A 19,206-nucleotide genomic window follows, 5' to 3' on the forward strand; every position below is an offset into this window, starting at 1 on the left:
CTTCATCTACATCCTCTTCCATTTCTATAATATTGCCCTCAAGTACATCGCCCTTGTATAGACCCTCTGTATATTCCTTCCACCTTTCTGCTTTCCCTTCTTTGCTTAGAACTGGGTTTCCATCTGAGCTCTTGATATTCATACAAGTGGTTCTCTTTTCCCCAAAGGTCTCTTTAATTTTCCTGCAGGCAGTATCTATCTTACCCCTAGCCAGATAAGCCTCTACATCTTTACATTTGTCCTCTAGCCATCCCTGCTTAGCCATTTTGCACTTCCTGTCGATCTCATTTTTGAGACGTTTGTACTCCTTTTTGCCTGCTTCATTTACTGCATTTTTATATTTTCTCCTTTCATCAATTAAATTCAATATTTCTTCTGTTACCCAAGGATTTCTACTAGCCCTTGTCTTTTTACCTACTTGATCCTCTGCTGCCTTCACTACTTCATCTCTCAAAGCTACTCATTCTTCTTCTACTGTATTTCTTTCCCCCATTCCTGTCAGTTGTTCCCTTATGCTCTCCCTGAAACTCTGTACAACCTCTGGTTTAGTCAGTTTATAGTATATGCAATGTGAATCCTGAAATGTTTGGAATTTGAAAATTCGAATCCTATATGCATTCTGGCACAGACAGATGTGAAACTGTACTCAGCAGATGAAAATGTGTCAATTGCAGAGAAATATCCATTCAAGGAAGCTGTTGGTTCAATTATTTCTCACAACTTTTAGTGACCAGATCTGGCTTTCACGGAGAATGCAGCAAGAAAATACTTTTAACAGTTATGATGATAGTCATTGTCAAGTGCTCATATGCATTTTGAAGTACATGTGGGGCACAACATTCTGATCTATTGTACAAAAAGACTGAAGACATGATGGTTCTGTTGGAGTATAGTGATTCTGTTTATGTAGGGGATGTTGCAACAAGGTGGCTGACTTCCAGTTTTGTTTTTTTTTTTTATCATCATCAAATGGACTGATAACATGGTCCTCTCTGCATTAAAGAATGGTGGCCTTGAGCACCACACAAGCAAAATATATGGCATCCAGCATGGCTGTAGAAGACTTAACATGGCTGCAAAATCTGTTAAGGAATTTTGGAAATCAATGCAATCAAGCAACCACACTCTATATGGATAACCAGAGCTTGACAAGACTCATAAAAATTCTGAATCTTGTGAAAGACTGAAACACACTGTTACTGGATATCATTTCACGAGATGAAAGTGTGAAGAGGCAGCAATCATTATCGAATATGTTTACAGTTTAAAAACAGTATGTGGACATTTCAACCACGCATTGATCAAAGGTAGGTTTGTGGTGATGTGCACAAGCTTTAATATTGTCAGAAACAGATTTTAAAAAGCTCAGACAGTGTGAGTGTTGAAACTGAAATATTATTTTCACTTTTAAAATCTCCCCACCTAAGATACTGATGGCACCACAGCCACACTTCTTTTGATGTTCCTTGGCCATAGCCCTCTTGTTGATTCACTGTGCATTTGCCATTCAGTACACTTTGCCTTGTATTAATAAATAATAAAAGTTGTTCCTTTATATTCCTGTGTCTAAATTTGAACTCCATAAAACAATACACTGTCTAGTCACATTAATGTGACCACCACCTATGGTTGATGCAATGTGCAAGAACTGCTATCAGACAGCAGGTGGGAGCACTAGCAGTGGAGGGTATATAAAGTGTGATGGGGGACATGGAAGGCTGTGCAATCATTATAATGTGGGAATAGATTGATTTATATGATGTCTAAATGAACATGATCATTGGCTTTCAAGGCCAAGGGTGAAAGCATTTCCAAAATGGCTAAGTTCATAAACTGTCTGCATGCCACCATAGTTAAAGTATACTGTGCATGGCAAAATAGCACTATCCAAAACCAACACTGAGTCAGCTGTGGTGCACCATGGGCTACGCATGACAAGGGCAAGTGACAGTGGCACAGATATGTACAATCAAATGGGCATGCAAATCTTTAGCAACTGACTGGCCACATGAACCACAAGGCTACCAACAATATCTCCTCAATGACTATTTAGCATATGTTACTGCATATGGGATTCTGTAGCAGGCAGCCAGTTCATGCACCCATGCTGACTGCTGTTCCTCAGTGATAAAGACTGGAATTTGCACACTAACACCACAGCTGGATGACCAGTAAGTGGTAACAGGTGGCCTTTTCAGATGAATCACATTTTGCACTCCATTGGACAGATGGCTGTTGGTGCATATGGCATGACACATCTGATGGTAAATACCCTGCAACAATCATCTGAAGTATCCAAGCTGGAGGAGGGATCGTTATGGTCTGAAGTTTTTCTTATGACATTCTCTGGGTGATATAATCATAGAAGGCACAATGGATCAACACAAGTATGCCTCTATCCTTGAGGATCATGTCCACCCCTACAAGCAGTTTTTTTTTCCACAGCACAATGGTATCTATCTGTAGGACAATGCCATGGGTCACAAAGCATGGAGTCTAAGGGCGTGGTTCAAAGAACACTAGGATGAGCTTACCATACTCCCAAAGCCACAAAACACCCCAAATTTAAACCAAATCAAGAATCAGTGGGAGTGCCTCTATCAGGCCGTAAGCACCAAAAAGCCTAGCACAGCTGGCCATAGCACAAGAGTCAGCATGGTACCACATCCCTATCAGTACTTTCCAAAACTTTGCCGAAACTCTTCATGGACGTCTCTCAGCAGTCTGCACTGCAAAAGCTGGTTATTCAGGCTTTTGACAGGTGGTCACATTAATGTGAACAGCATACTTTGCAATACCTAAGAAATCTATGTCAGCTCTGAATACTGGTTTTGGAAATTAGCATTTTGTTTGCGTTTGACATTGTTTTCAGTTTAAAGAACAATGAAAGGACAAAGCATGTGATAAGTCTGCTACAGAAAGATAAATCTTTGTTCCCACATATTTAAATAGTCTTTTCCTGTTCTAGTACTCATCCAATGTGTTACTGTATCTGTTTACTTCACTACTGACTTTAAAGGCTTTTCATTTAATACCCACATTTTTATTATGTCAACAAGATGCTTACCTGCCTAAGTGTCTCGTCAGCTATTGCTGCAACTGTGTCACGGCTCCCTCCAGAAACTGCTAAAGCAAATGCTGTTCTGCCATCTTCTGTTGAATGAGTGCACACGTTTGCTCCCTTCACAATCAAATGTTTCACAGCAACCACGTGGTTTCGACTAGCAGCAAACATTAGAGGTGTCCAACCAGAAAGGTGACTGCAGAAGTTGATATTCTCACCTCTGAAATGCCAACATGATTTTATTGGCATTAAATATCATAGAAATAAGCACAGTTATCAGATTAACTTGATTTTCTATAAATATAATATGCATGACAAGTGGGAAATAACTGAGAATAGTTACTAACCTAAAATAATACTTGTCACTTTATCATCTGATAATTTGCTCAGTTATTTTCATCTCTAACTATCTGTGAAACTGTTGCTAATGCTGGCTAATGGATTATTATTGATTTTTATTCCCTTTAATGAATTTTACGAGTCTGCTTGATTGTGTTTATGTGTCATATTGGTACCTACACATTTTTATTTGAAATAAACACTATTTCATTGTTCATTATTTCATAACCATCAATTAACTGATTTCACTCCCTAAGGCACTGTCAAATTACAATACACGAGGAATTATGTTATGTTTATAGTCAATTATGATCCAAAAATGCAATGTAGGAAAAATCATGTGATGGCACCATTGTTAAGATTTTTGCATAATCATAATAGGTATGGGCACAATTATCACAGATGTGAATTTCATATTTAAAATGAAAAAATGCAATGCATATGCCGGTTATGTCACTGAATCAGCATACATAACATTAAGATTAGGGAAAAGATAAATTCAGGAAGGAAAACATGGGCAGCAACTGCTTGCAGATGGGTGTACAAAGGGATAGGACGATGACAAACATCTCGTAGAAGCAGCATGATCCCACCATGAGCAGGAATCCCCACTGTAAGGGCAAGGTCCATCCGTAGCAAAGTAAAATGGGAAAGAGCAAAATGGTCATGAGGATGTAGCTTGGTTTCTTGGAGAGACTACAAATGGACATTGCAATCCCAGGAGCAGCTGGAGGTCTGCCCTGTTAAACCGAAGGCCACAGATATTCCATTGTAAAAGGCCCATAAAATTTAGGAACACCAGAGAATGAATAAGAAACACTCAAGTCGATGGCCACTTAGGGCAAGCCGTTGAGGGAGGATGGCCACTGGAATCCACAGGTGGAGGATCTTTGTCCACCAACTCAGCAGGATTAATAGAACTTCCCTGATGTCGGTCAGTTGAAAAGGACCAACGAGTCTCAGAGAGGGAAGACTGTTTGCCTTTGGATGATTGTTTTGATTTTTTGGCGATTTGCAGAAGAGCCAGATCGCTGCAAACTCTAAGGATGCAAGAAATCTTCCCGGGAATAATTCTTTTTGAATTGACGATTCGCTGGCTGCATTGCAATTGTCTTCATCGGTGAGGGCGAAGAGCAGGTAGCAGAACCTACAGCCCGGGAAGCAGGAGACGGAGTGTCAGCTTTAAGGCAAAGCGTCTTTTCCACCCTCAAACTGAAAAATATGTCACAAGTTTGCGTAGCCATGTTTTTTGTGGGACGGGGAGAGGCTAACACAGCACTGTAGCCTCCAGACAAAGGGACATACAGTTTATGGCTTTCCAATAGTTTCCTTCTCCCTTACAGCCTGCTCATCATGATAGATGGGACAAGAATGAGAAGCAGCAGCATGGTCTCCATTACAATTGATGCAGAGGGGGGAAGGAGGTGGACAGGTGCCCTCATGTGCATCCCTAAAACAAGTGACACATTTGGCTCTGTTTTAACATGACGTGCTGGTACAATTAAACTGGTGGTATTTAAAACACCTCAATGGATTGGGAATGAAAGGGCACACAGAGATGACTTCATAGCCTGCCTTTATCTTGGTAGGAAGTGTTAACCGATCAAACGTCACGAACAATGTGCGAGTGGGCACCAGATTGGCAGCTTCCTTCTTCATAACTCTATAAACAGCAGTAACGCCCTGATCTGATAGATAATTAGGTATTTCATCCTCCATCAAACCATCCAACAGCTGGGTGTAGATAACACTGCAGGATGAGTTAAGTGTACTGTGAGCCTCCACTTTTATAGGATATTTGTGGAGGATTTGGGCCTCGAGTAGTTTCTGGGTCTGGAGAGCACTATCAATTTCCAAAAACAGAGTTCAACTGCGGAGATGGGAGCATGACTTCACAGGGCCAGTGATGCCATCCACACCTTTCTGTATAACAAAGGGGTTAACAGTAGCAAAAAGTCTGGTTTTCGCCTAAACGTGAGACGACTAGATATCGAGGCGCAACAGGAAGAGACATTGAGACAGGAGTCTCATTCTACTTTCTTTTATGTGAAACACACTGAGAAAGAAGGAAAAATCAGTCACTGGGAAGAAGTCCCCATGACTGCCAGCATCTCCAATGGCATGCTCCTTCCAGTCAGGGGCCCTCCAAAGGGGAGTGCCCTGCCTTAGGTGATTTTCCACAGCTTAGGTCACACCTCCCGAATGACAGACAGAGGGACCAATCAGCAGAGGAGGAAGGTAACAGCTCAGGCAATCACCCCTCCCTGGACCTGGCCTGTACCAGAGGCTACGTGCAGGTCCTACATGCCAACCCGGGGCTGGGAATTATCCGTTACCCAGTCTCCTGCTACACATCAAACACGTGGCTGGCCGTCAGGCACACACAGGGAGGAGGAGAAAAGATAAGAAGGAAAGGAAGAAAGAAAGAATGGCCTCAAACGCCACAGTGTAGGGAAAAGGGGGCAGCACAAGAGAGAATATTCCTATAAGAAAATCAACACAAATGAGCTTCAAGAGCCCATGGAGGCATGAGACATCTCCCCAAGAGAGGGGAAAAGGACGGGAGAAGAGAGGACAAACAGCACAGAAAAAAGCAGTGCTGCGAGACTGGGGCCCCTTGGTCACCAAGCACATACTCACTTAAGAGCGTTGAACCCCCTGGTGTGGGGTGGGGGGGGGGGGGGCGCATCAGGCAAGGAATGGTGTTCAATATGTCCTCCACGTACATAAGTAAAGCTGATGTGAGCATCAGCCATAGAGATGCAGTGTAAACCACTTCGTGTCCTCGGTACATGTCAAGTATCTAGAGGAAGTGGCAGCAGAGAGCTGTTAACTGAGTCCTTAGGGCCATGTGAAAGGTCCAGGCAAAGCCGCAGCCTAGGTGTACACCATGGAGGTGTACGTGAATGGACCTCAAGGATAGGTGGTTAACACAAGGACTCCAGTTAGGAAAGAAGGGATCAGACACGAACTGCAATTGGAAGCCCTGACCTGGGCCGCCAATGTGGGAGATGAACCGCCCTGGGTGGGAAAAGGAGATGGTGATTCAGATGTGCAGGAGAACTACAAATGTGTGCAACATAACTGACCAGCAGTCGTGCACGCCTAACCTGCAATGGAGGGACTCTTTTTTTTTTTTTTTTGGTTGGGTTTAAGGGCGCTCAACTGCTGAGGTCATTAGCGCCCAGTCACTGTTATTAAAGCACATGGAATCTGGTAAAACTCAAGGGGATGGAGGGGACACAAGAAGGACCTGACAAAGATGCAGACAAAATAAGTAAAAAGATTAAATGTCTTTGGACAAGCCAGTTAAAGTTATAAAACGCAGAATACGAGCAGCTGCTCGAGCGTCATCAGCTAAAACATCCGGTAAAGTAGATGGCAGGGACAGGACAACACGAAATTGACTAAAACGGGGACACGACAATAAAACATGGCGCACTGTTAATACCTGACCACAAGGGCACTGCGGGGCTGGGTCACCGGAGAGCAGGTAGCGGTGGCTAAACCGGCAATGCCCAATCCGCAACCTGGTCAGAAGGACCTCCTCGCGCCGAGAGTGTCGGGAGGATGTTGTCCAAGCAGTTGGTAGCGGTTTCACTGCCCGGAGCTTGTTTCCTTGGAGGGATGACCAAGCATCCCACCACAACGACACAAGCCTCTTACAGACATCCCCACGAACGTCGGATGACGGGACACAATGGGAGGCTGGCCGAGGCAGGAGGACTGCAGCCTTGGCCGCAGCATCTGCAGCCTCATTCCCAGGCACTCCCACATGTCCGGGAACCCACAGAAAGCTGACAGAACCACCGTTATCAGCGAAATAATGGAGGGACTGCTGTATCCGTTGAATCAAGGGATGGACCGGATAGGGAGCTCCAAGGCTCTGAAGAGCACTGAGTGAGTCAGAGCAGAGTACATATGATGAATGGTGGTGGCGGCGGGCATACTGAACGGCCTGATGGAGAGCAAAAAGCTCGGCCGTAAAGCTGGAACATTGGTCGAGGAGCCGGTATTTAAATGTGGCGGCCCCGACGACAAAGGCACAGCCGACACCATCGTCAGTTTTGGAGCCATCGGTGTAAATAAAGGTATGACTGGCAAGTCGAGCACGAAGTTCGGCAAACCGTGAGCAATACATTGCAGCCGGAGTACCATCCTTCGGGAGTGAGCTGAGGTCGAGATAAATATGAACCGGAGCCTGGAGCCAAGGTGGTGTTGGGCTCTCACCCTCTCTGAAGGTGGTAGGGAGGGCAAAATCCAATTGTCGAAGCAGGCGACGGAAGCGGACTCCGGGGGGCAGCAGGGCAGACACATACAACCCGTACTGACGGTCGAGAGAATCGGCGAAGAAGGACTTGTAAGAGGGGTGGTCGGGCATAGACGACAGCCGGCAGGCATACCGACACAGCAGTACGTCGCGCCGGTAGGTCAACGGTAACTCGGCAGCTTCAGCATAAAGACTCTCGACGGGACTAGTGTAGAAGGCTCCGGTCGCAAGACGTATCCCCCGATGGTGGATGGAGTTGAGCCGGCGTAAGAGGGACGGCCGAGCGGACGAGTAGACGAAGCTCCCATAATCCAGCTTCGATCGGACTATGGACCGATACAAGCGAAGCAGGACAGTGCGATCCGCTCCCCAAGATGAACCGCTAAGAACTCTGAGGACATTAAGGGAACGTGTACAACGGGCCGCCAAATAAGAGACATGTGGAGACCAACACAGTTTCCTGTCCAACGTGAGCCCTAGAAACTTAGTTGTGTCCACGAATGGGAGAACAACGGGACCGAGATGTAAGGATGGCGGAAGGAACGCTTTATATCGCCAAAAGTTGATACAAACCGTCTTTTCTTCAGAGAACCGGAAGCCATTTGCCATGCTCCATGAGTAGAGGCTGTCTAGACAACGCTGAAGGCAGCGCTCCAGGAGGCATGTTCTCTGGGCACTGCAGTAGATCGCGAAGTCATCGACAAAGAGAGAGCCTGAGACATTAGGTGGAATGCAATCCATAATGGGATTGATCGCGATGGCAAAAAGGGCTACGCTCAAGACGGAGCCCTGAGGCACTCCGTTCTCCTGGAGGAAGACGTCGGACAATACGGAGCCCACACGTACCCTAAACTTTCGATCAGTTAAAAAGGAATCAATAAAAAGGGGCAGGCGACCGCGTAGGCCCCACCTGTGCATAGTGCGGAGGATACCTCCTCTCCAACAGGTGTCATAAGCCTTCTCCAAGTCGAAGAACACGGCTACCGTTTGGCGCCTTCGCAAAAAGTTGTTCATAATGAATGTCGACAAGGTCACGAGGTGGTCAACAGCGGAGCGGCGGCGACGAAAGCCGCATTGGACATTAGTAAGTAGCCGTCGAGATTCAAGAATCCAGACTAACCGAGCATTAACCATGCGCTCCATCACCTTACAGACACAGCTTGTAAGAGAAATGGGGCGGTAACTAGAAGGAAGGTGTCTATCCTTCCCGGGTTTGGGTATAGGAACAACAACGGCGTCACGCCAACGCATGGGGACTTGACCTTCGGTCCAGACGCGATTGTAGGTACGGAGAAGGAAGCTTTTGCCCGCTGGAGAGAGGTGTGCCAGCATCTGAACGTGAATGGCATCCGGCCCCGGAGCAGAGGACCGGGACAGTGCAAGCGCACGTTCGAGTTCCCGCATAGTAAAGGGGGCATTATAGGTTTCCAGATTCAGCGAGTGGAAGGAAGGTCGCCGAGCCTCTTCTGCCTCTTTCCTGGGAAGGAAGGCAGGATGGTAATGGGCGGAGCTTGAAACCTCCTCGAAAAAGCGGCCAAAGGCGTTGGAGACAGCCACCGGATCAACAAGGACCGCATTACCTGAGGTCAGGCCAGGTACCGAGGAGTGGGCCTTAATACCCGACAGCCGGCGCAGGCTACCCCAAACGACGGAAGAGGGAGTAAAACTGTTAAAGGAGTGTGTGAAAGAGGCCCAACAAGCTTTTTTGCTGTCTTTGATGACTCTACGGCAGTGCGCTCGGAGTCGTTTGTATTCAATACAATTCGCCAACGTAGGATGGCGGCGAAAGGTGCGTAAAGCACGTCGTCGAGCACGGATAGCGTCCCTACAAGCCTCGTTCCACCAGGGGACGGAAACGCGACGTGAAGAAGTAGTACGTGGAATGGAACGTTCGGCAGCATGGATGATAACAGCCGTGAGGTATTCGACCTGACTGTCACAACTGGGAAAATCGTGGTCCAGAAAAGTCGCCAGGGATGAGTAAAGTCCCCAGTCAGCTTTCAGTATGTTCCAGCTCGAGGGACGTGGGGATGGGGTGTGGTGCAGGAGACGAACGACACAGGGGAAGTGGTCGCTCGAATAGGTGTCAGAAAGGACATACCACTCGAACCGATGGGCAAGAGTGGTAGAACATATCGAGAGGTCCAAGTGGGAGTAGGTATGAGTGGAGTCCGAGAGGAAAGTCGGGGCGCCGGTATTGAGGCAGACAAGATTGAGATGGTTGAAGACATCTGCCAAGAGTGAGCCTCTTGGACAGGATGCAGGAGAGCCCCAAAGGGGATGATGGGCATTGAAGTCGCCAAACAATAAAAACAGCGGGGGAAGCTGAACGATCAGGTGCATCATGTCAGCCCGACTAACAGCAGACGACGGTGGAGTGTAGATGGTACAAACTGAAAAAGTAAAAGCAGAAAGAGTAATGCGGACAGCTATTGCTTGGAGTGGGGTGGTCAATGGGATGGGATGGTAATAGACGTCGTCCCGAATGAGCAACATGACCCCACCATGAGCTGGGACACCGTCCACAGGGGTAAGGTCATACCGCTCCGAGGTATAGTGGGTAAAGGCAATACTGTCAGTCGGGCGCAACTTGGTTTCCTGGAGTCCAAGGACGAGCGGACAGTGCAGGTGGAGGAGCAGTTGTAATTCCTCCCGATGAGATCGAATACCTCTTATGTTCCAATGAAACAACGCCATCGCTAGTCAAAAAGTTGGGGGAACGAGACGGGGGAAGAGCAGGTCACCTCGACGGCCGCGGAGGGCCAGGTTGCGAGGGAACAACGCTACAACCGACGGGAGGCGGATCCGGTTCCATCGACTGGTCGCCAGCTGCGGCCGCTGTCCCTGGTTGTGTAGGAGGGGCAGCATCATTTGCCGACGAAAGGCCAGCTGAGCGCCTGGCAGCAGAGCGTCCCGGCGAAACTGAGGACGGCCGGGAGCGGCGACTCACGGATGGAGCGTCAGTCGAAACGCGCCGGGGTGGAGAGGGGGATAGAGACTTCTTCTTGGAGGCCTTCTTGGAAGGCCGAGGAGGCACAGGGATGGTGGGCTGGACCCGAAGAAGGTCCTCACGCGCGGGGTCCGTTTTGGAACGCCGGACCTCGGAAGCCGGGGTCCGGAATGTTTCCCCGATGGACGCCTGAGAAGAGGATCGCTTCTCAGGTGGCGTGTGGGGAGAAGGAGGAGGAAGGGTGGCCCCTGGGGCAGAGGGGGTGGGGGCCACGGGGGAGGAGGATTTGGAAGGGGAGGATTTGGGAGGCGGAGGCAGAGCCCCCTGATGGGCGGAGGAGGCGGAGGGGGGACAGGAGAGGGGTGAGGATACCGCGGAAGGAGTGGACACAACTGAGGCAAATGAAGTGGTCAATGGCACGGGATGGAGGCGGTCATACTTCTTCCTGGCCTCAGAATAAGACAGCCGATCCAAAGTTTTGATTTCTTGTATCTTCTTCTCCTTCTGATATGCGGGGCAGTCTGAGGATCTAGGCGAGTGGATGCCAGGACAATTAACGCACCGAGGTGGTGGGGTGCATGTATGTTCCTCACGAAGAGGACGCCCACAATCGCCACAGAGGGGCTCAGCCTCACACCGTGACGACATGTGCCCAAAGCGCAAACACCTAAAACAGCGCATAGGAGGCGGAACGTAGGGTCGCACGTCACACCGGTAGCACATTACCTTTACCTTCTCCGGGAGAACGTCCCCCTCGAAGGCGAGGATAAAGGCCCCAGTGTCGATGCGACGGTCTTTGGGGCCGCGCTGGACTCGCCGGACGAAATGCACGCCTCGGCGCTCCAGGTTGGCCCTGAGCTCCTCATCAGATTGTAGCAGGAGGTCACGATGAAAAATAACCCCCTGCGTCCTATTGAGTGCCAGATGTGGGACAATGGAGACTGGGATGTCCCCTAGGCGGTCGCACGCCTGGAGCGCCGCCGACTGTGTGGCGGACGTGGTCTTGATAAGTACGGACCCTGAACGCATCTTGCTGAGAGCCTCGATTTCCCCGAAGATGTCTTCAATGTGCTGAACAAAGAACATGGGCTTGGAGGTGGCGAATGTCCCCCCATCGGTTCGAGAACAGACCAAATAGCGGGGGAAGTACTTCGCTCCAAGCCGGCGGGCCTGTCCCTCCTCCCATGGAGTGGCCAAGGGGGAAGGGGCAGGAGAACCAGAACTAGAAACTGTACCTTTTCTTTTGAAAGACTCGGCCGCAGAGCGACCCGATACGTGGTGACGTTTCATGTGCGAAACGTCCGCCCCGATACCACCCACTCCGACCAGGGGCTCTCCCCACGGGCGCCACCCAGCCGCAGCAAGGGCCACCTGGCAGGATGACCATTGCCGGGAGTCCTGATGCCCCAAGGAGACGGGCATCTACTCCTTGGCCGACGTGGGGAGGGTGCAGCTCAGGTATCGGCAGTACGATCCCTGTGTTGTCAGGGGGCTACAACCTAGAGGGTACATGACGACCCCACCACAACGGGCTGGCTACCGTGCTGGATTTCTGGTGCCATGGAAAGTCCATCATGATCGCTGGTGCAGATGGAGACGCACTATGGGCGTAACTGGGACAACCCAAAAGGCGTTTAGGCCCAATTTGAGTAATAGTGGGTATGGTTACAACGCCGGTGCAATGCTGAGTGCCAAGGTCTGAGTGCACTGAGGACCAGTGGTACACCACGTAAGGTGTCCTTCCCCAAAAGGCTCGTACTTCTGTAGAAATTTAGAAAAAAGGAGGTCAAACCCCAAGGGGGACCAACACATGGAAGGCCGAAATAGTTGAAACTCCGTTTAGTCGCCTCTTACGACAGGCAGGAATACCTCGGGCCTATTCTAATCCCCGGACCCGCAGGGGGATGTGGAGGGACTCTGGCCTCCACCAGGATGCTGGTCACTGGACTCATTCTAAAAGGGAGTTGTTGAATCAGTGCAGCCACTGCATTCAGGGGTACTGCACCTTCTGGAGGAAAATATATGTTGCAGACAGTTATTTCCTGTGTCATCCTTATACTGACAGCCACAGATTCGAGAGGGGTTTGAAGGGGCACTGACTCACTACATACCGAGATCAGGACATAGATGCAAACTCCACCTGACACTATTGTATTTGCTATGGTTCTTTTAATACCCCCTGTAGCTGTGAAGGGCAGGGGTCCACGTTTCAGGGAACCAAGTTTCCTGGAAGGCAATGCAGAAAGCAGGTATAAAGCTTAACAATTGCTGTAGCTCAGCCAAATGGTGCAAAAAAAAAAAAATGAGTGAAAAGTGTGGGCTCTGTCGTAGGTTTGTGAGTAGTGGATTATGGTGTGGGATTTGTTCAAAGTATTTTCATTGGGCAGGGGGGAGGGGGGGGGGTTGCAGTGGGGAAGCCAGTGGTCATTTTAGGGAGATCCTCTCCTGGGAATGTAGAATCTGTAGTGGAAACAAGTTAATAGAGGAGCAGGAGTGTAAGATTTGTGCCCTTCAGGTGCAGTTACAATGCGCGAAGGAGGAACTAGATAGGTTGTGGAGGGTGAAGGGTGGTGGGGAATGGGAACTGGCAGTTGGCAAGAAGGTAGCTAAAAACAGGATGTATTCAGACACTTTTACTTTGCATACATGCAAAAGATACAACCAACTGTCAGAGTTGAGTGGAGAGGAGCCTAGTGTAGCTGTAGATTTAGGTAACTTGCAGCAGTCCTCAGCAATTAGGAGGCCTAGGTTAGTTGCAAAGTCTAGCAGAAAGAAGGTTCTGCTGCTAGATAGTTCCCACGGTAGAGGTGTGGGCCAGCAGTTGCTGGAAGTTTTGGGGAGTGAGTACCAGGCCACCAGCATTGTGAACCATAGTGCAGGGTTGGCTCAGACGACAAAGCATAGGGGAGTTACGTAAGAATTTTACGAAGGAGGATCAGGTAGTGATAGTGGGTGGAGCAGGGAACAGTCTCGATAGGGATGGAGAATATGATGTCAGTGGTGACTTGGTTAAGATAGCTACTCAAACTGGTGGCACTAATGTGCATTTTGTGCAACTGTTTCAGCGTCATGATCGGCCTCACCTTAATCCGGCTGTTAGGCGTGTTAATGTGGGGCTGGGGAGGGCACTGATGGCGGAGGGCATGGATCACATCTCAGTGGTGCCAGTTGGGTCTATCAGTAGATGGGGTTTCACTAGGCACAGCCTGCACATCAATAGGCATGGGAAGGAGAGGCTGGCTAAGCTTACAGGTGACAGTGTAGTGGGTGGTAGTGGTAGTGGTGTCACTCGTGGAAAAATTCCTGTAGTAGTTGGTGTTAGAGCTGCACCTTTTTTAGACTGAAGTCAGCTGATAGGTATACCTGCTTAAAGACAGTGCCTCTAACTAAGGGCTCACCTCCAGAGGATGTAATGTTTCCAAGTAGAGAAGGAATTAGCATATTTCATCAAAATATAAGAGGTATTAGTGATAAAGTTAGTGAACTGCTAATAGATGTTAACTCTGAAATTATTGGTATATAAGAGCACCACTTAAATAAATTGATAATTCAGAGGCTTCCTTTACCAGGCTACAGATTAGCTGGCTGTTTCTCAAGGAGTTCCTTGCGGGGTGGGGGAGTGGCTCTGTATGTAAAAAACAGTATATCATTTGAGTCCATAGACGTATCACGACACTGCACTGAACAGATATTTGAAAGTTGTGCAGCATTAGTTCAATTTAGTGAAACTAAACTTCAAATTGCTGTTGTTTATAGGTCCTCTAACTCTGACTCAGCTTAAGCTAGAGAGGGTTCTTTATTCACTTTGCAGGAAGTACCAGAAAGTAGTTATGTGTGGTGACTTCAAATTTAATTTTGTATATGATTGTGCAAGAAAAAGGATGTTGGTAGATCTCCCAAATTCATACAATCTGATGCAAACGGTGTTTTTCCAACTAGGGTGCAGGGGAACAGTAGCACAGTCATATACAATATTTTTATTCATTCTTCATTACTAGATGGGCATTCTGTTAGTGAAAGGGTGAATGGCCTTTCAGACCATGATGCACAAATTTTAACACTAAAAGGTTTTTGTACTCAAACCAATGTCATATTTAATTACAAACTATGTAGGAAAGTTAATCCAACAGCAATAGAGAGTTTTTTAAAACTTGTCAAGGAACAAGAGTGGCAAGATGTTTATAGTGCCGATAATATAGCTGATAAATACAATGCTTTCCATAACACATTTCTCATGCTCTCTGAGAGTTGCTTTCCATTAGAACATTCTAAACAGGGCACTAGCAGTAATGGACAGCCCAGTTGGCTGGCTAGTGGGATAAGGATACCATGTAGAACAAAACAGGAATTATATCAAAATGTTAGAAGTAGTCACAATCAAGCTACAGTAGCCCATTACAAACAGTATTGTAAGGTGCTTAAAATGTTATTAGCAAGGCAAAAAGTATGTGGTATGCAAACAGAATAGCTAATTCACAGGATAAAATTAAAGCCATACAGTCAGTTGTGAAGGAAAGAAGGTCGATGATATAAAGTAAGTTCGCAGTAATAATATTTCTGTTACTGATAAATCAGATATATGTACAGTATTTAACAATCATTTTCTGAGCATTGCTGGTGAATTAAATAAAAATTTAGTTTCTACAGGAAATCATATAAATTTCTTAGCAAATGCCTTTCCGAGATTGACGTCTGAAATACTCCTCTGTGGTACAGACAAGAGGGAGATTGCATCAATAATTAAATCACTGAAGACTAAGGACTCTCACGGTTATGATGGAGTGCCTAGCAGAATATTAAAGTACTGTGCTGCACATGTTAGCCCTGTATTTAGCCATATTTGCAATTTTTCCTTTAGGAATGATCCGTTTCCTGAGCGATTAAAGTACTCAGTAGTAAAGCCACTTTATAAAAAGGGAGAAAGGGATAATGTAGATAATTTTAGACCTATTTCTATGCCATCAGTGTTTGCAAAAGTTATCAAAAAGGCTGTGTATGTAAGGTTATTTGATCATTTTATATCACACGATTTGCAATCAAATGTACAGTTCGGCTTTAGAAGTCATTTGACAACTGAAAATGCTATATTCTCTTTTCTCTGTGAGGTACTGGATGGGCTAAACAAAAAGTTTCGAATGCTTGGCGTATTTTTTGATTTAACAAAGGCATTTGACTGTGTTGATCTCTCAACATTTCTCCAGAAGTTGGACCATTACGGCATAAGGGGAGTAGCTCACAATTGGTTCACCTCTTACTTTAGCAACAGGCAGCAAAAGGTCATTATTCACAATGTTGATAACGACTGTGATGTGGGATCTGAGTGGGGTACTGTCAAGTGGGGTGTGCCCGAGGGATCAGTGTTGGGGCCGCTCCTGTTCCTTATTTATATAAATGATATGCCCTCTAGTATTATGGGTAACTCTAAAATATTTCTGTTTGCTGATGACACTAGCTTGGTAGTAAAGGATGTTGTGTGCAACACTGACTCAGTTTCAAGTAGTGCAGTACATGACCTCAGTTCATGGCTTGTAGAAAATAACGTTAAATCACAGTAAGACTCAGTTTTTACAGTTTCTAACACACAATTCAACAAAACCTGACTTTTAATCTCTCAGAACGGCCATATGATTAGTGAAACTGAACAGTTCAAATTTATAGGTGTTCAGATAGATAGTAAGCTGTCGTGGAAAGCCCATGTTCAGGATCTTGTTCAAAGACTTAATACTGCCATTCTCACTATTCGAACGGTATCAAAAGTGAGTGATACTTCAACAAGTAAATTAGTCTACTTTGCTTATTTTCATTCACTTATGTCATATGGTATTATGTTTTGGGGTAACTCTTCCCATTCTAGAAGGATATTTTTGGCTCAGAAACAGGTGGTTCGGGCAATAAGTGGTGCAAGTTCATGAAACTCTTGTCGACCTCTGTTCACGAGTCAGGGTATTTTGATATTGGCCTCTCAATATGTATATTCCTTATTGTCGTTTCTTGTTACCAATATTAGTTTATTTCCAAGAATAAGCAGCTTTCACCGGTTAACACTCGGCAGAAATCAAACCTCCATTTGGATTGGACTTCCTTAACTCTTGTGCAAAAAGGTGCACAGTATACTGCTGCATCCATTTTCAATAAGCTGCCACTCTAATTCAAAAATCTTACCAGTAATCCATGCGCTTTCAAATCGAAACTGAAGAGTTTCCTCATGGGTCACTCCTCCTATTCTGTTGAGGAGTTCCTTGAATAATTAAGCCGATTCTTATTGTATTGCTGATAGTGTTTACTTAAATTTATGGACTGACTTTTTTTCAGGTTCATGAACATTTATTTTTATCTGCTATTACTTTTATGTTGTAAGTTCATGTACTGACACGTTCCATGACCTTGGAGATTTGCTCCTCAATTTGGTCCTACGGAACTTAACGTGTAAATAAATAAAGAAACAAACAAACACCAGAATCTCCACCCCATCCTCAGACGCAGAGCTTGTTGGTAGTGGTGGTGTAGGTTCCACTGCAATTCCCTTGTTCTTGAGGGTCTTCTTTTTAGGTTTCTCTCTCTGCTACTTGGGTTTCTCTGGCTGGGAGAGCTTCACTGATTCAGTCTCAGGGACTGAGGATGATCGTGAAGCCCTAGGACCAGCTGCTTTTGGGCACTTCGGCCACTGGCAGGTGTCATCTTCCCCACTAGCAGAAACCTGGGAAGGGAGTGATCCTAGGGATCCCTTCCTAGCAAGCGGAGCTGAAGAAGACTTATGCTTCTCCACCTAAGAAGTAGGGACTGGTGGGAGTGCCCACCACCATCAAGGGGTGGCTCTGAGATCTGACTGGAATTCATAGAACTGATGGGGCTACAACTGCTCTCATAGTGGCGGCATAAGAGGTGGTCATAGCCACAGGATGGAGGCACTACAATTTCCTCTTAGCCTCAGTGTAGGTCAGTTGGTCCAGGGTCTTATGTCCCATGATTTTCCTGTCTTGCTGTACAATCCTGCAAACTGGTGAGCAAGAGGAATAATGCTCTCCACAGTTGACACAGATGGGAGGCGAGGCACGTGGAGCATTGGGATATGAAGGATGTCCACAATCTTGACATGTGACTAAGTACAGCGGGATGACATATGGCCGAACTTCCAGCACTTAAAGCACCACATCAGGGGAGGGATATATGGCTTGACATCACAGCAGCAGACCATCACCTTAACCTTCTCAGGCAATGTGTCACCCTCGAAGGCCAAGATGAAGGCACTGGTGGCAACCCGATTATTCCTTGGACCCATATGGATGCGCCAGATGAAATGAACACCTTGGCACTTTAAGTTGGCAGCTCATCATCAGACTGCAAAAGAAGGTCCCTGTGGAATATAATACAATGGACCATATTTAAGCTCTTACACGGCGTGATGATAACGGAAACATCCCCCAGCATGTCACAAGCGAGTAATGCCCATGACTGGGCAGAGGATGCTGTTTTTATCAAGACTGACCCTGATGGCATTCTGGACAAGCCCTCCACCTCCCCATATTTGTCCTATAAATGCTCAACAAAAAACTGAGGCTTCATTGAAACAAAGGAGTCCCCATCAGCTCTCGTACATACGAGATACCGGGGTGACTAAGGTTCGCTGCCATCCTTAGCCATGTGTTCCTTGTGGCCAGGGAGGGGAATGATTTAGGGTCATACTTCCTTGCATTGTACTGAGACTTGGAATGCTTAGAGACTGCTGGTGTGTGTGATCACCAGCAAGAGGTGACGTGGTATGCTTCCTTGTGCGTCATCCACCCTGATGTCACCCACTCCAACCAAGGTCCCTTCCCACAGGTGCCACCCAGCTGCAGAAAGGCCACCTGGCAGGATGGCTATTGCCGGGAGTCCCGATGCCCCAGGATGACAGGTGTCTACTCCTTGGCATACATGGGGAGTTAACAATGCAGGCATCAGCAGAGCAATCCCTGTGTGGTCAGGGGGCTACAACCAACAGGGTACATGGCAGTCCGACCACAACAGACTGACTACTGTGCTGGATATCAGATGCAAATGAGCTAAGAAGTCCATTATCGTCATCAGGGCAGAAAGCTGTGGATGGAGGAAAACACATCCAGGAGGTTTTTTTTTTTTTTTTTTTTTGTTTTTGGTTTTAGGGCGCAAAACTTCTATGGTCATTAGCGCCCAGCCCGTGACTTAAGACAGTAAAAAACCGAAATTGAAAACCAGCAGCAATGGGAACAAAGTCATAAAATTGGAGAAACTAAAAATAGAAGGAATGCTTAAAAATCCACTACAGAAAGGGGGTGGTTGTCCCCAAAAAAAGGTTCAAATGACTGACGTCATTTCACTGTCACTAATAAACTGGAGAACGCGGTCGGCTGAGCGTGTGTCATCTGCTACAATCGACGATAGATCAGGCGATAGCTGTAGACGGGAGCGTAACTGATTAAAATAGGGGCATTCAATTAAAAGGTGTCTTACCGTCCACAGCTGAAAGCAGTGGGGACAGAGTGGGGGAGGATCGCCGCTTAAAAGATGTCGATGGCTAAAAAGACAGTGCCCTATCCGGAGTCTAGCTAAAATTACCTCCTCCCG

General features: G+C 46.9%; 1 protein-coding gene across 3 annotated transcripts in view; it reads right to left on the reverse strand.

Annotated features, from left to right (window-relative positions):
- The window catches only part of LOC126100583 (ankyrin repeat and SAM domain-containing protein 3-like), a 144,004-nt gene that overhangs the window by 97,421 nt on the left and 27,377 nt on the right, over window positions 1-19,206 (reverse strand). For 2 of the 3 annotated variants that reach the window (XM_049911206.1, XM_049911205.1), the window contains exon 2: window positions 3,068-3,284. In XM_049911206.1, the coding sequence (XP_049767163.1) occupies window positions 3,068-3,284 (217 nt within the window). Of the gene's footprint in view, window positions 1-3,067; window positions 3,285-3,411; window positions 4,306-19,206 lie in introns of those variants that run through there. The other variant, XM_049911207.1, reaches the window with a different exon arrangement.

The sequence above is a fragment of the Schistocerca cancellata genome, chromosome 9, assembly GCF_023864275.1.
Source record: "Schistocerca cancellata isolate TAMUIC-IGC-003103 chromosome 9, iqSchCanc2.1, whole genome shotgun sequence".
Taxonomy (NCBI): Eukaryota; Metazoa; Arthropoda; class Insecta; order Orthoptera; family Acrididae; genus Schistocerca; species Schistocerca cancellata.